This window comes from Ammospiza caudacuta, chromosome 4 (assembly GCF_027887145.1).
Source record: "Ammospiza caudacuta isolate bAmmCau1 chromosome 4, bAmmCau1.pri, whole genome shotgun sequence".
Taxonomy (NCBI): Eukaryota; Metazoa; Chordata; class Aves; order Passeriformes; family Passerellidae; genus Ammospiza; species Ammospiza caudacuta.
The window spans coordinates 45,855,811-45,872,484 of record NC_080596.1 but is presented as its reverse complement, the minus strand read 5'-3'; the positions used below and the strand labels follow the sequence as shown (position 1 = coordinate 45,872,484).

At 37.6% G+C, this 16,674-nt stretch overlaps 1 protein-coding gene across 2 annotated transcripts in view; it reads left to right on the top strand.

The window, feature by feature from the left end:
* The window catches only part of ACSL1 (acyl-CoA synthetase long chain family member 1), a 38,130-nt gene that overhangs the window by 10,055 nt on the left and 11,401 nt on the right, over nt 1-16,674 (top strand). For both annotated transcript variants that reach the window (XM_058804241.1, XM_058804242.1), the window contains 9 exons: nt 5,012-5,126; nt 5,492-5,556; nt 6,788-6,889; nt 10,487-10,586; nt 10,754-10,932; nt 13,628-13,660; nt 13,830-13,881; nt 14,666-14,739; nt 15,503-15,580. In XM_058804241.1, coding sequence (XP_058660224.1) covers nt 5,012-5,126; nt 5,492-5,556; nt 6,788-6,889; nt 10,487-10,586; nt 10,754-10,932; nt 13,628-13,660; nt 13,830-13,881; nt 14,666-14,739; nt 15,503-15,580 — 798 coding nt within the window. The remainder of the gene's footprint in view (nt 1-5,011; nt 5,127-5,491; nt 5,557-6,787; nt 6,890-10,486; nt 10,587-10,753; nt 10,933-13,627; nt 13,661-13,829; nt 13,882-14,665; nt 14,740-15,502; nt 15,581-16,674) is intronic.

Here is a 16,674-nt window from a genome sequence, read left to right as displayed (position 1 = left end):
AGAGATTACTACTATAGATTTTTATACATGTATACTTGGCACTGAAGTCTCCCTTTACACTACATTCTTCTGCATGGATAGACTGCATCTAGTTGTCCTGTATCAAATTAAATTAACATGACTTTTGTGCTTAAGACCAGATATGATTACAAACTGATGTAAACAAATGTGGCAGAGTAGGTCAACTCATGAACTCTAGGAAACTCCTGTCATTACTTCAAATTGGGGACTTTCTTCAGTGTTTTATTGTTTTGAAATTGAAGAATGACACATTAGTTGGCCCCTCCATTCACAATTTATTTCCTGATCTTCTCAGTGGAGCATGCAGCAAGTATAGGGACACATCATGTTACTGTAGCACATAATGGTTTGCTATGAGAGGTACACAAAAGGGAAACAAAAAATGCAGTTGCAATGTGATAATTACCAGAAAACACCTAAGTTCAAGCAATGTGTAGAGTAAGGATCTAGGAGTTAGATCTCACTTTGTGGTGAGATTTTCCAAGTCTGTCAGCAGACATGTAGACAACAGGTGGAATAGTCTTGTAAACCAGCACATCTTGGTTGCTGGAATAAGCTAGCAGTGCAAGTTTTCCAGCTGTGGAGTGCCTCATTAGGCAGTGTAGACTTCAGCAGATTTTTGGGGGCATTGCATTTTAAGATGGTAAGACAGTAGCTTTTAGCTGGCCATAAATCCCATGACAAATGCTTATTTGCTTGAGACTCTTGACAGCAGTCTCAGTTCTCTGCCTTTACTTCTTCAAGTTAAATTACTTGTCACTGTTGGATTCTGAGATTGAAATCATTGTTTGGCAGTATGAGACTTCACTAAGCTACTTAATGCATCATTGATCCAATTACACTAATTGGCTCTCTGATCAGAGCAAGATAGGTATAACAGTATTATTTTTCACTGCCTCTTTAGAAAATGTGTTTTAATGGGCTAAATACTAGTTGGACTTAAATGAAAAACACCTGAATGTGTTAGCATGTTGCAGTGATAAGAGCTCAAACTTAGAGAATATCTTGAAATGAGTTAAGATCTGTCCAATTTTGTTTTCATTAATAATGTTTAAAATGGTAATCAAATGAGAATGTATGCTTTGAATCAAGTTTCAAGTGTATGTTGGAATTACTGCTCCTATAACAGTGACAAGACTTTATTACAGTGCTCAGGATTCAGGTACTCACTACATTTTGCTTAAAATTTAACTTCATATACTCAATTTTCTTATGTATATGTTGAGATGGGTTGTCTTCTACAGGGGGAAAAAAATCAAAATACTGCTCTGAAATTGTCTAAACTTTTTTTTTCTGCCTGAACAATAGGATTTTAAAAGGCCTGAGCAGTTGCTCCAAAAAAAGACATGTCAGAAGGCAATGCCTCTTTGCTACTGTTTTACTGTCTAGTCTACTTGTTCATTTACAGAAAGAAATTTGAAGTAGTCATAAGCTTCTACATAATTCTTACTTGTGACTTAACTTTGTTAGAAGCCAAGGAAATAAAAGTGAGGTCAGTGACTGGAGTAGGGTTTCTACATGTTTTGATATTTTATCTTCATAACTTCATATGGGAGAAAGAAGATCCTATTTACTGTTGTTCCAGGTCACTTCCTATCTCTCCAGAACTTTGATTTGGTAGGCCAGCACCGTATGACCCATTATAACAATCCCTGGATGAGCAAAAAGATTGCACACGTAGTTGAAAATGAGTGCAAAGAGTTACTGAAGTGGCAGGGATACATTGCACTAGACCAGGTTGCCCAGAGCCCCTGTCAGCCTGGCCTTCAACACTTCCAGGGATGTCATCCACATCTGGACCTGTCTGCCTGTAGATTGCTTCCCTTCCCCTGCTGACTAACAGCTGAGTAACTTTGGCTGCTGATTTTGTGTAGGTGTATGGCTGTCAAATATATTAAATCTTGCTTTAAAAACTTTTATTTGTTCCAATTTATGCTATGTAGAAAAATAGGATAGAAATAAATATTAGGATGTCAGTATTTTCTAGGAGTAAGACTGGATTTGACTGGCTTTTTTGTTCCCTTAAGAAAAAAAATTCAAATATGGAGAGAAGTATTCAACTCATGAAAACTTTAAGTCTTCTTATGTTTTTCTGATTCATTGCCAGAATTCTAGCATGCCTTGTCTTTCAAGAATCACTTGATTACACATGTGCTTGTCTCCCTATGAATGATCAGTTTTAGATGCTGTATACTTTCGTAGGGAATAACATACTTAGGACTAAATGGCTAGTTTGAAAACTCTGGTTTGTACTACTTGCTGCTCAGAATAAGTATGTTGGTGACCTAAGCACCACTTGCTAGTATATTTTCCCTCCCAGGTAAAGGGAAATTTCTCTCATCCCTGAGGCGTGGTGGAGTCTTCAGCATGCCTTCAACATTACTGCTAATCCTAAGAACCCTGTGTCAAGTCCATGGCTTGAACAAAAGCAGTTACTTTATATGACCTGAATAGGCCTTGATAGAGTAATATACACTCTGTTGTAGAATAAATCTGTTTCTTTCAGATGCTGCTATTTTTAACCAATGCCAAGGTTTTACTTAATGACTAGCACTTGATGTGCAGTAGGGTAATTTCCTGCAAGTCCCTGAGCTGCTGCAAGGGCCGCTTTACACGAGTTACTAGAATGTGTTCTCAAATTTATCAGATTTTACCGCCTGGCTATTTTAAGGACAGTTATTAAAACTGGCAACCCTTTTGACTGCTTATCTTTTTACTGGACAAACCTATTCAAACTAACCTGTGTGAAGTCAGCCAAACATTCCAGTCCTAGGATTCAGATACCTGATGGTAATGACCAGTGATTTTTTTTTTTAAAGTTTGCTGCAAACAGAACTTTCCCTCATATTGCACAAACATTCTGGATAGATGACTGTTTGGACTAGATCTTAAAACTGTAGTTCTTGCTGCTTTCAAGCAAAATGTAGATGAGAGCTGTTGCTTAGTGGATGAGTCAATTTAGACCTTGCATTACGCTCCTGGTTTGACCTTCAACATACCTGGGAGTATTTCACTGCATCACTAATGTTGAACTCCTTATGGCCTTCATACAAGGAGATGGATGTTTTTCTGAAAAACTTTTATTCTAAGACTGTTGAAAATCTAGTTAATTCTGCTTCACTATAAGAAAAAGAACAAAGTAAGCAAAACTGAAAGGTGATTGTTTCGCCTTACTGAAAACTTATAAGAACCAATGGCAACAGCAGTCTGTTAGAGAGTTCCTCTTTTTTCAGAATGACAGTGCCATTAGTCTTGTATCTCAGCAGTGTACTGTCTGATAACTCATATTCAAATTTGGTTAGTGCCTGAGGCCCTGGAAAAGTTGCTTTTGTGGTGCTGTGTAATAGGGCGTGTAAACAAAACAGTTGTAGCCACATGAGGAGAAGCAAATACTTCTTGACTCCTCTTGCTGAGGAATGGCTTAGGCTATTGTATTTCACCTGATGAGGGAATTACAGCACGTCAGATGTGGCACATGTGATACGCTGCACTTGTTGATGTTACCCGTGGCCATGGCAACAAACTACATTGTGTGATCTTTCTTAGATTAGCTCCAGAGTGGCAACACTGGGAAAAATCTGTAAGATGACCTTGATTATCCAAGATCTGAGAACCCAGTGAAATGAAGCAAGTAGTCTTGCTTTTCTTTCCAGGCAGACACATGTGCTAGTCATCTGTTAATTTCCTGTAGAGTAGATGTTGGTCTGAGAGCAAGTAGACTCTTGAATTTCTAATGTTATGAATTTTTAGAGGTAAGCCGCTCATTAAGTTGTTCTGGGTCATGTTCACAGTGTACGTTTCTGCTTACTGTCAAAGGAGTGGCAAGCTCTGCATTACTCATACTGTTTTGCTAAAACAAGTTAGGCTTGTTTTAGTGTAAAAATATTTTTCCTCTCTGTGCCTTTTGTGTGCTAGCTGATTTCTACAGACATGGGTGATATGACATCTTCTGTACACAAACTTGTATTTATCTGGCTTATACATGAACAGAGGGTGTCTGGTCTTCCAGAATACTTTGAAAACAGGAGAAGAATCTATGACTGCATATGAAGAGATTTGAGTTGTGGAGGATAGACTAACTAAATCTGTGCCTGAATTGTCTAGGGTTTGACTTTCTGAAAGAGCCAGAAATTGATTACACTGATAGAGAAAATCTTATGCAGTGTTTACTCAAGATCCTCTGTTTAACCAGCTGGGCTGTTCCTGATAAAAACTTGGTTGTAGGTGTCTGTCATCACAACAGGACTAATTAAGAACTGTGGCCTAATAGTAATTGCATAATTGTAGTTTGTGAAACTTGATTGCTCTCTATAAAATGGGGTTATTTAATCAGTCACTCTAAAAAAGGCAGTGTTATATCGGAATTATTAGATTCTTGTGTTGACTTCCAATTTTAGCTTCTCTAAGTGCTCAACAGCTAAAAAAATGGTGATTTCAATTTTCAAGATAGTATTGTCTTGACTGCATTTGAATAAATCTTTTTTGTAAGATGCAACTTTTAATTGGATTAAAGGACTCTATCTGGAACAGAGTATTTTGCTTATGAGAACACTTGTTTAGAGTATTGGTGGCCATGCTTAAAATCATTTAGGGTTTGAAACCACATACTGAAGTGTGATTATGTTCTGTCATCTTAATTAGAAAAATACATTGGGATTGCACCATTAATATTCTGTCTAGACTGCTCTGAGACTGGATTTAGGAAGCTGGATGAAATTAATTATGGTCTATATTGCACTAATGGAGTAAAATATTTCTTAAGAAAGTGCTTTTGACAAAATGCCCCTTCTTAGACTTTACTATTCTCATTTGTTCTGTGCTATCATAGGTAGCTGGGGAATAAGATTTTGGCAGGTTTTTGGTAATGTAGGGAGCAGTTTGACTCTTAAAACAATGTCCTGGAAAACCTTGCATAGTTCTCAAGTTCTCTCAAGAAGAATATTCCTTCCAGCCCCCAAGGGTGTCTGACCTTTCTGCTTGCCTTTCTTAGGGCGGTGAGCGTGCTCGAAGGTCCGCTCTTCTCAGCAGCGACGAACTGTTGTCCTACTACTATGATGATGTGAGAACAGTTTATGATATTTTCCAAAGGGGTGTACAAGTATCAAGTAAGTCTAAAATTAAAGATAATATTTTAAATATGTCAGGAACTATGTATTTGAACTCTTTTGAAATGCAGCTGGGCATAGGGAGTCTCAGTCTAGCAGTATGATGGATGTATTGGATGTGAATTTTCTTGAGGACAAAGGAAATGCTATTTTGTGAAAGAGTTCTGTGAATGAAGTCAGTGCTGTATTCCTTGGCCTAAACTTTGTAGCTTCTGTCTTTCTCAGCTTCCTTCCCTGAAAAAAACCCATTTTTCATCTGAAAGTGTCTGCTGAGAATCTAGGGGCTTAACACCAAGAGTGGTATCAGGACAGAGGAGTTGGGGTTGAATTTTGAGGGACTATTTATTTTTTTTTTTTTTTTTTAGATAATGGTCCATGTCTTGGGTTTAGAAAACCAAACCAGCCATATGAATGGATCTCCTATAAAGAGGTAAGTAGTCTCTTAGTGCTAGACTTGCTTTTGTTTGCTGAGACCATTGATACAACATCCAGTAATGTGATATAACAAATTTGAATTATTTATATGTTTTCAAGTAGTAGCAGAATATTGCAGAAAGGTGCTAGTTCCTATTACAGTGTCTTAAAGGAACAGTGTCTTAAATATGTGCAAGGGAGAGAAAGAAGAGCACCTCCTGCACCTGTTTTGTGAACCCCAAACAATTCTGAAATAAAACTTATCTTGGCATCTCAATGCTGAATTGTTTAGAACTTGGGTGAAGCAGCAGCTCTGAAGTAATGTTCAGGGGCTCAGACTGTGCTTGCTTCCAAGAGGCTCACTTTACAGGAGTTCTGTCTACAGGTGATGTTTGGGCTTCCTGACACCTTGTCTCCATAGTCTGGATGACACTTGTGTAGGGTGCTAGCAGATGTGCTTCTAGCTAGCAGCATTCTGCTTCTTGATCCCTGAAAATATCTGTATGCAAATCTCCATTAACAGCTGTGCACACTTAGGTTGTTCCTGATTTAATCAGTTGGTCTTCAAATTTGCATAAACCTTGCCTATTGCATACTGTTAACATCATTAAACACCTTCTGTGTGCAACAGACCTCACTTTTTTCCCAAGGTGACTTTGCTGGGAATTTGTTAGGCATACCTCTTTTATTAAAGCTTTGCTTTTGGGGTCTTGTGACTAATATGGTTTCAGGTCATGTGCTATACAAAAAGAATTTCAAAAATTGCCTTCCCAAGCTTTGTTAATAGAACTAAGTGGGTTTTGGCTCCTTGTTCTATTGTTTTTTCAAGGGAGAAATGCTACTCCCATAGGCACTGAATGAAGTAAAAGAAGGGTGTATGTAATGCCTGTGATTAAACAGAAATATTATGTATAATCATTCCAGGGTCACTTCTTGGGTTTAACAAACATACAGCAAAACAGCCTTTTCTGTGTTTGTGTGCTGAACCTCTAAACTTATACTTAACACTTCCAAGTTTGACTGGATCAAGTGTTTCTTCTGCTGCATATTGAGTGCAAGTGTAGTAATTACAATCAGTGCCATGTAATGGCACTGCAGTGTTTAGGTTATCAGAGCCACGGAGGGCATCCAAAATAACCTCAAAAACTTCTCTCTCATTCATACCAATTAATAATTGTTGAGGAGAGTTAGCAATTATGAGCTTGCTCTTATTATTTTTTGTTCCTCCTCTTTTTTTGCCCCTCCAGGCTTCAGACAGAGCTGAGTATGTGGGTTCTGCATTACTGCACCGAGGCTTCAAACCATCTCATGTTCAGTACATAGGAATCTTTTCACAAAACAGACCTGAGGTAATTAAACTAACATTTTGTGTATTTGTGGTCTGACCATTACCAAAAGGGCCTACTCCTTTCTCTCTTGTCAGTGTACTTCCTACTGAGAGCCTATTTGGTGTTAGGAAAAGCCTAAAGGCTGACATTGTAGACCCATGAGCTGTAGACATGGCACCTTTTACCTAAGAACCAAAACTAGTAGTTGACATAATGTCATATATGGTTGGGTTTTCGTTGGGGTATTTTTTGTTTTTTTGCCCCTAAAGCTAAATGCAGAAAACTAGAGAGCAGAAAAAAAATCAGGGAATTCAGAAGAACCTAATTACCTTGTTTGCATGTTACAGAGGTGGCTTGTTTAATAGGAAGTGAATGTAGTTCTTAGTGAATGTAAACACTGCTTAGTTTCTCTTTAAAAAGTAACATTGGACAACCTAGACAGTTGTAAGTGACAGGAAATCACCAGGAGGTGTTTAAACTTAAAATACCAAGGAAGAGTTATTGATTAAATATTTGGACAAAAATGTGTTAAGGTGATAAGTCTTGTTTCTGCCAGAGGCCCTGGGAACAAAGATTCTGGAAGGGGAGAACTACTGCTGAAGGCAAAAATTGGAAATTAATTTAATAAAAATGGGTAGAAAGACTGAAAGTGACACAATGAAAAATCACCTGAGACAGCCATGGGGATATTCAGCTTGATAGTGCCTATCCATTTGAACCCATAAAGTGGTTCTAGATTGCCCTTTCTAAAAAAATTATGAAATATTCAGTAAATATATGTTCTCTAGACTTATTTATTAAATCTGTTTTATAGGACTGAATTTCTCTAACCTAGATTTGTGTTTAGTAGTTTGAGCTAGTACTTGCTGCACTGAGCTAGTTCAGTGTAAACTTATATTAAGACAGGGGACTGCTTCTTACCCTTTATCAAAAGGATACTGTCCCTCTTGATTAAACACTCCTGTTTGTGTTTGCCATCATCAAAGGACATCCACAGTTCTGACAGGGTTAGAAGTTCTATCAGTGTCTCAGTCTCTTGTTGTCACTAAAATGCAAGCTGTATGACAAGTGACTGTGGCTTCCTTCTTTCTCTCTCAGGCTACACCCTGAGAAACTCCCGAGCTCTTGGGTTTTCCTAAAGGAATTCTATTTCTAACACCTGTAGATTTATTTCTGTAATTAGGAAGGCTGGAATGTATTCAGTTAGGAAGCTGTTAAATTATATGGAGTTACAGACTCCGCAGTTCAGCTTCCTGTGCATACAACATGATGAACCAGAAGTAAAAAAGGGAGACATGTTTTTGTTGTGCCCATTTGAATTGTTTCTCTAGAGAGCTAAGTGTGCATGGTCTCTGCTGAGTTAGGGTATTTCTGAAGGAGAGCATGGAGTTTTGCTCTTTCTGATTATAAAAATAAAATGCTTAAGTTGTATTGCTTTGAGTTGGGTCAGGAATGAGATTAAAAGATTTTTTTTTTACCAGCAATTTCAAATCTGGGATTTTCCCTGCTCAAAACTACTGGATGGGTGTTGTGACTTACCAGTCATAATCACTAATCCAGACAGGAGAATATGTGAAGATTTTTTTTTTGTGTGAAATTACTCACATTTGTTATTTCAGGGAACAGCTGCTGGGGAAATCCCCTAATGGGGAAAATCCTGGCAAAACCAAAACTTGGATTTGTAAATAAAAGTATTACTTTGAGTTCCTGGACAAAAAAGAGAGTCATCTTTTCTGGAAGTGGAGAGGTTTTGTTTTGATGGAGAGAAAACACAACAATGAAGTATGGTTTTCCTAACAGAAGATCAGAACTATGTCAGAAAAGAAACTAAAAGTCTGACTGTCTATATTTAGTACTAGTTGCTTGCTTGAGCTTTGAGAGAACTTGAGTGTCATGGTTTGATATTTACATTTGCTCATAATTTTAGATGCAAAATGGAAAAAAGTGTCTTGGTAGCCCAGAAAATAAAGATGCTGGTTGTACTGTTGAGAATGATGTGCAAGAGTTGTTGGAGGCTGCAACAAGCTTTTATGGCTGTGTGCCACTTCTGAAGTCTTTGTAGTAGACCCCCACCCTATTAAAATAACCTCTAAACTTGTGGCTGCTGAACAGCAGCTCAGTTGTTCCTTTTTTACATGTCCTGGAGGATGCCATTTAACAAGAACTACTCAGCAGACCCTTTTTGTGGCTATTATAAATGTGCCTGCTTAGGCTTACCAGTATGTGTAATGTCTTAATGAAAGTCTAGTTACCTGTTAGCTGGCATTGCACTAGTTTTATAAGAAGTCTTTTTGGACAAGAGGTGTACAACTTGCCCATTGCATGAATGCTGTCAGAAAAATTTGCTGTGTTTAAGGCTGGCTGAATCAATAGAGTACTTTGAGAAACTGAGCCCTAATAAACAGTTTGTAAAACTGAGATTTGGCAACTTTGACATAGTCTCTATTAGATATTTTATGGAATAATCAGCTGAATCATGTTTAAACTTGTCATCATGAGGGGGTGAGGTAGCTGCTAGTCCTGAAAAGCCCTGGAAAGTGTAACAGTTTGAGGGAGGGTAAAGGAAACACCCTTGTTAATGCAAGTCTTGTTGAATTTTAAGTTCTGGTGAGTTTTAAAGATGCATGCTGTTTTCTTCCTGTCATTGGAGCTGACTAAAAGTACTGAGAATTTTTGTCAGTATTTGATGGGAAAATCAGAAATGTTTTAGTTCTGCTCACCTTTTCATGTGTCTGGAGATTCCTATTTGAGAAGTTGCATGCTATTCTGTATTTTGGTGTAGCTAGTTGGTTACAAACTACACCCAAGAGTTACTATCAGAAAAAAGGAATTGCATTACTGTCTTACCTTGATGATACTTTGGGTGCAAATAGGCTGGCTGTAAAGCATAACTCTCATAACACATCATAAGGCTGCAATGTTCATTATGTTTATTGAGTACTATACTTGTTAGCAGGTAAATCCTTCTTACTGCAGCTTGCAGGGATGTAATTGCATTTTTTTTACTAGAAGTCTTCCTATAAAGAAGAATGGTTAGTCTTGAGAAATGCTGAGAAACTTTCTGGGGATGACTCTCCAAAGGACTTTTACTTTATTTGCATGTGTTGCATGTCTGACCATCAAATGAGATGTGCATAATGTAGGGGTAAGAATACTGTGTACATAAATTTAATGTGGGGTCAAGACATAAGTGAGTCCTTCATTGATTCATAGTAATAAGGGAAATTGAAAGCTTTGCCTACCTCAATAACATAAACCCAATAAAAAGTGCAGTACTCTTGCTCAAAGTCTTTCTGTTAGTAGGTAAATTAAGGAGACAGTTAATATTAACTGCTTTTTTCAAAAGTACTTAATATCACTTTTAGGGATAGGGTTGAATTTTATTGGATTCTTTCCTAGAGCTCGTTATTACTTGGGGATTTTTTCTTCCTTCCACAGATAAAAACTGAGTAGGTATTCAAAGTGAAAAAACAATAAAAACTGCCACTTTCTAAAAGGACTTGTCCATGTGAGCTGTGTCCTAATATCTTCCTTGTTAGATTCTTTAAAATGAATCATTCTTGGAGGTCTGTTACAATAAACAAAACGTAGTGACTTTCATCTCTTCTCCTTGTGCAGTGGGTCATCATTGAACAGGCATGCTATGCATTCTCCATGGTGGTGGTGCCCCTGTATGATACACTGGGAGCTGAAGCTATTACATACATTGTGAACAAAGGTAGGACACTTTCAGTAGCTCAGCAACTGAATATAGGATGGCAGAGCTGAGTGAGGGCAGAACTGTAGCCTTCTTCAGAAAAGCCTTCCATTGCAACATACTGAAGTACATATGGATCTAGTCTAAGCTGCACTTGTCATGTTGATAATATAGTTCTTTTTCATCAGCTGACTTGTCATTGGTTTTCTGTGACAAACCTGACAAGGCCAGACTTCTGCTAACCAGTGTGGAAAAGGGACAAACTCCAATACTCAACACCATTGTTATCATGGACTCTTTTGAAGTGGATCTTGTGGAACGTGGTAAAAAGTGTGGTGTGGAAGTCTTCAGCATGAGACAAATAGAGGTAAGAATGCTTAACTGTTTTAATCCTGTTTGCTTGCCATGGATTAGTTTCAAAATCCTTAACTATCTCTTGGATTGAAGTTTACTCAAAAATATAAAAAATAATAGGAGGAGAACAACTTGCTAATAGTGTTTCACAACGCTCAAAGTATAGAAGTGGATATACCAAGATGACAGCGTGAAAGCTTGTTAACATAGTCCAAGACTGATGACTAGATCTCAGTGTTAAGGCTTGCCCATGTGAAGCATAATGTGATAATTATATACTGTGACTAATATTTCAGAAATGCTTATTTCAAGGAGAGCCTGTGTGGGTTTTGGTCTTGTGAAAAATGGCACTTTTCCCTGTACACTGAATCTACAAGATGTTTTCTGAGGGAGAAGGAACATGTCAGTCAGCCTCTTACAGGATAAGGTTATGGTGATATAGGGGAATGAACTTTCAGACTTTGAAAGTAGCAATCATTTTAATTAACCACCTGATGTCAAGTCTTGGTTTTGCCTGTAGTTTTTGTGTGTGTAGATCTCTTATGCAAGTTTATTTCATAACTTCACTCATTTGGAGAACCTTCTTCCAGGATCAAATTGCATGAGGTATATGTTTGCTCTGAGATTATGAAATTGGGTTTAGCCTAGTTTCAGGTGTAGTTCTGATGAAGGCTTGGCTCACTAGGCTTTGACTATCTCCAGATAAATGTACTTGTCTTGTGCAGGTGTCAGTAGCCAGTGTGAAATGCCTCATTTCACTGAACTTGTTTTCATAGCAGTTAAGACAGCTATGTTAATAGGGCCACCTTCTGGTAAAGATACAAAAATGTCAGCTCACCTTCTTTCAAAAGACTGACTAGCAAACTGGCCTCATTAAGAGTGCCAGGTTGAAACAGGTCTAAAAACATGAAGTAGGGCTAGAGTTAAATGGCTTACAGTTCACTGGCCAAAGGATTGGGTTAAACTTAGAAAAAGAGTGGTCCAACTGTAAGTTGTTATAATAAAATACTTTCCTTGAGCTGAACTGCAGTTTTTGACAGAGGAAGATGCTTTCCACTGGATCTTCCAGCTATGGAAAAACAAAACTGAGGGTAAATGTTGCCTTTACGGAAAATGTTTGTATGCGTAAGTAGTGATGTTCAGTAGTAGTATATAACTCTTATTTCATTAATGCAAACATCAAGTGTTAAGTAAATAGGTGTTCCAAGAGCCTTTTGTTTAAATCTCTGGCAAGAAGTTAGAGGCAAGCTTAAGTAATTGTAGTCCTTCAGTGAGCAGGAAAGTTTTCTCACTTTTTTTTAAGAGGTTGGAGACTTAGAGTGTCTCTTGAAAGGTAACTATGAGCTGTTTAGGAGCTTAGACTGGAATGACTATTTCTAGCTTTGAGTAGTTGTTTTCTGGATTTCTGGCTTGAGTTTCTTGCTCAGCTGTGCATGGGTTATGTGAACTGTTCTGCTGTGTATGCCCTAGAAGCCATCAGCTTAGTTTCTGATGCCCAATGTGTATCATGTGGTTACTTGTAGCTGAGTAAATAAATGGCTCTTTAATGTGAAGAGATAGTGGAGTTTTGTTGTAAGAGATCATAACAAGTGTCTGGAGACTTCAGCTGTATATTCAGTAAATCCCAGATTTTACTCAAAGCAGGTTATAGGGAGGTACTGAGCTTGTCAGTGGTACATCAAGTGGAGGTGCTGTTTTGAGCAGACAGCTATGTTGCCATAGTGGTAAATCTTTGCATAATGAACTCTTTCAAAAAGGCAAGCCTACAGGTATGGGAATGTTCACTGTCTTTCCAGACATTCCCTTTGTCTTAACCCTCATTGGGTAAATCTTAGAGGTACATGATACTAAAGAACTCTAGGGTTCGAAGGAATGAATGTGCTGTTATTGTGCAATTGGAATGTAAAGGCAGTGGTGAAGTTCATCTGTCCTCAAAGCTACCCTTCTTCCAAGGATACACTTAACAGAAGGACCTCTTTAACTTGCATAAGCCCTTAAGGTAGTTTTGTTTCTATTTTTAAATAGGCATGACAGTAGTAAGTCTTGGTTTGAAACTTTAAAGCTCATAGATACTAAACATTGACTTGCGAATGTCTCCTCTTTTTTGCTATACCCTTGGTGGTAAAAGGATTGTTTTGGTATTCCTTCCCTTCTGCCTAAAGAGCCCTAACATCAGTGGTCAGGCCTGAATAACTAAGGAGGAAGAATGGTTCTGGATGAGTTTTTCCTGTATAGGAGTTCAAACCACCAATGAAAGGATCTTCCTTCATTTAACCAATAATTGTTGGTGGCACATCTTCTCCATGAGGTATAGGATTGATTGTCTTATCATAACCTTGGGCTTCCCTAGTGACTACTAGTTTATTAGCCAGAAAAGCCTTGTCAGTTTTAGATAACTTACCACTTTTTCATTTGTAGAACATGGTAGTTATTCTATGTATTTTTGAAATGTGCTTTAAAGCTTTTGTTACTCTTACATTAACCAGAGAATCACTGAATGCTTTGGTTGGAAGGAACCTTAAAGATCTGGTTCCCATCCACCCTCCAGCCATGGGTAGGAATTGCTGCACTGGGTTGCTATACAAGTTAAAATGCCTTAGCAGAGAGTCTAAATAATGAAGTATTACGGTATTTAATAATGTTTGGTAAATTTAAAACAAGAAAGCTACATATTTATGTCTACACTTTCTCTCTTCTCCTTTCTGCAGGAGCTAGGAAGAGCACACAGGCAAAAACCTATGGTAAGTGTGAACTTGGTTCAAGTGACAATGTGAAGCTGGTTAGCATTCTTTAGATCAAGCTAGCAAATCTCCCATAGCTCAGAAATAACACTAGTACCCTGATGTTTTGTCCAGGAAAATATTTTCCCTTGCTGTCTTAACCGTACTAATACTTTCTTAACTCTTGTAGCCTCCAAAGCCAGAAGATCTAGCAGTCATCTGTTTCACCAGTGGAACAACAGGTACACCTCATTACATTACATGGAATTTATTATTCTGCATGTGCAAAATTAATTCAGAAGCCCTCCTACTTCCCCTCCAAGATTTCCCCTGCTGCTGCACCTTTTTGGCAAGTAGTAGCTTGGGTAGTGTTACAGTAAAGTTCCCTTGGATTTTTAATTTTTTTTTCCTTTTTATTAATACAGAGTTGCAGTATTAGGGTGTGGAGGTGTAATGTTTTTGGGTTTAGAAACAAATAATGAATTTATATTTACATAACAATAAGGGCTCTGCATCAGACTTCAGACTATCAATTATTCCCTAGTGTTTTTTTTGTACTTTATCAGCAACACTGTTCCATAGTTCCATTGTTCCATAAGAACCTTGCTGTAAGACCAAAACAGACTGTCTAGATGTCACTCACTTGACATTTGTGAAGTTCATACCCACTGGCATGGAGCATAAGGAAAGAATACAGCAGCAAGCTATATTTTTAAAACAGATGTGAGAACAGAAATTAATCTGGATTTGATAGCTGCATCTTCACAGAAGAGTTGAATTTTGAGTGAGAGACATATCAAAAAATATGATGATTTCTTAAAGTTTTGGGCTCCTTAAAAAGTTATAAGACTTAATCATAAACTGATTACTTAACTGCTGCCAGCTGTTCTTGACAGTGTTTTATTTATTTGATACACAAAGAAGTGTATTAGTATCAAAGAATGCTATCACATTAGTTTTGCCACTGCTACCTTAACTTCAAGGATCTGAATTTCACTGTTGAATCCTGATGTCCTTCTTCCTTAGGAAACCCTAAAGGAGCTATGCTCACTCATCAAAACATTGTCAGCAATGCTTCAGCTTTTATGAAATCTACAGAGGTAAACTGAAAATATAAACATTGTGGACTTGCTTGAAGGGAAGTAATCTCATGAGTAAAACAAACATTGAAATCGCTAACTTTGGTCTTAAGCTGTAGTAAGATCCAAGTGAAAATGTTACTTGACAGCACTCTGTGTCCACTAGTCAGAAGTCAGTGTGTATTGGCTATTCTGCCAGGGTCAAGAACCCAACAGATTTCCAATCTGTTCTGCTGTAACCAAAGTGATACAATGATCCTGATGTGAATGTAGATTATGTTCTGCCATGGGCTTACAATGTTTCTCATTAGTGCAAGGAGTACTGTTTCTAAATTAAGCAACTGGTCTCACAGTTACCTCATGTAAGGTACTTTTGATATTGACCTTGGGGTAAATAAGGTAAATAAACTTCCTAATCTTAGATGAAAGTATATTTTTTTCAAACCAATGCTATTTTAATCTCTATTGTTCCCCTACTCTCAATATATGTAGTGGAACTCTGTGGTTTATATCAGAATTTATTTCTTCTCAGAATTCTATAAATGATAAATTGTAATAATCTGGTCACTATACTCAACTCTAAAAGATTATTTTTTCTGCTGTGTGTCTTTACTCATGCTAGAAAGTCATTGCTGTAGTCCTTAATAAAAAAACAATGCAGCTTCATTACAAGCAAAACTAAAGCAGGGGCTGTGTTCTAGAGTTTAGATGCTAGATTTTACTGTTGTATTTAACTTAGGCAAAATAGACTCAATGAGAATTAAACTTTTGCTAACACTTCCAGAAATCATTTATACCTTCTTCTGATGATGTGCTGATATCATTCCTGCCCCTGGCTCATATGTTTGAGAGAGTTGTTGAGGTAAGCATCTGTTTGTTGTACTAAATTACTGAGAAGCTTACTTCTCCTACAGAGTGCATCCAGGTGAAATATGCTCTTCCTTCTTGACTCTTGTAAATGTGTGTGAAAGCTTGAAATAAGGTTCAGGAAAGCAGTGTCCCATAAACAGTACATGATGAGCTCTAGGCAATTGGTTTTCATGCCAGAATATAAACATTAACCTTAGAGCTAGGGTTAATTAGAAACTGGTTTACTAGAACATGAGGCAATCCCTTAGCACATGTACACTGCCTAGAAATTCCCTCCAGTGTAATTAATGCATTATTAAAAATCCATGCCATTCTTTAGTCTGCAAACTTCAAAAATGTATATTATAAGGAGGCATTCTGTTTGCTTACACAAAACTAATTTTAATTCACCATTGCTTCCAAGAAATTTCAGTAAAGAGGAAGAGATTTTGTTTCAGGGTAATTTTCTTCTGGGAAATGGAAGTGGCTTTTAAGGCCATGTCAATGACAAACTTTGAAGTTCTCTTGGATCACTTGTTTTACCATGTAGCAAAATCTGAGGCCTAATTTTTGAGAATGAAATGGCTGCAGTTGTCTTAATGCTGGCAGTCTTGAAGACCTCTGGGCCCATTTTGGGTGCTATTCATTATTGAATGGATGTAATTCCTGCAGTTGTGCCTCTACAGGATATAAGAAGTTGATGTATTAATTACTGTGCTTACTGAAGTTGAATTAACACCTCTTCCTCAGGTGAGATTGCAAATACATATGTTGAAGTTTTATAGAAGGAGCATCCATGCAAGCATGAAAAATGCATATGAAGCTAGAAATTGTTGTATGACTTCCATTAGGAATCCTAAGTTTTCTGTAGAAGGTCTCTGTGTATACATATATAAGCAAAAATGTCTATATTCATATGTGTGCATATATATGTGTCTGTGTGTGTATGTATGCCACAAAGATTTGGGATAGTACACAACTGAGGTCTACAGGTACCTTCAGGCATTCAGCACTTTTTCTTCCTGGTCACCTTGATATCAGTTACACCTCCATGTCTGTTCTACTCCCCTGTCTTGCACCAGAACATACAAACAGCTCTGCTCTTGA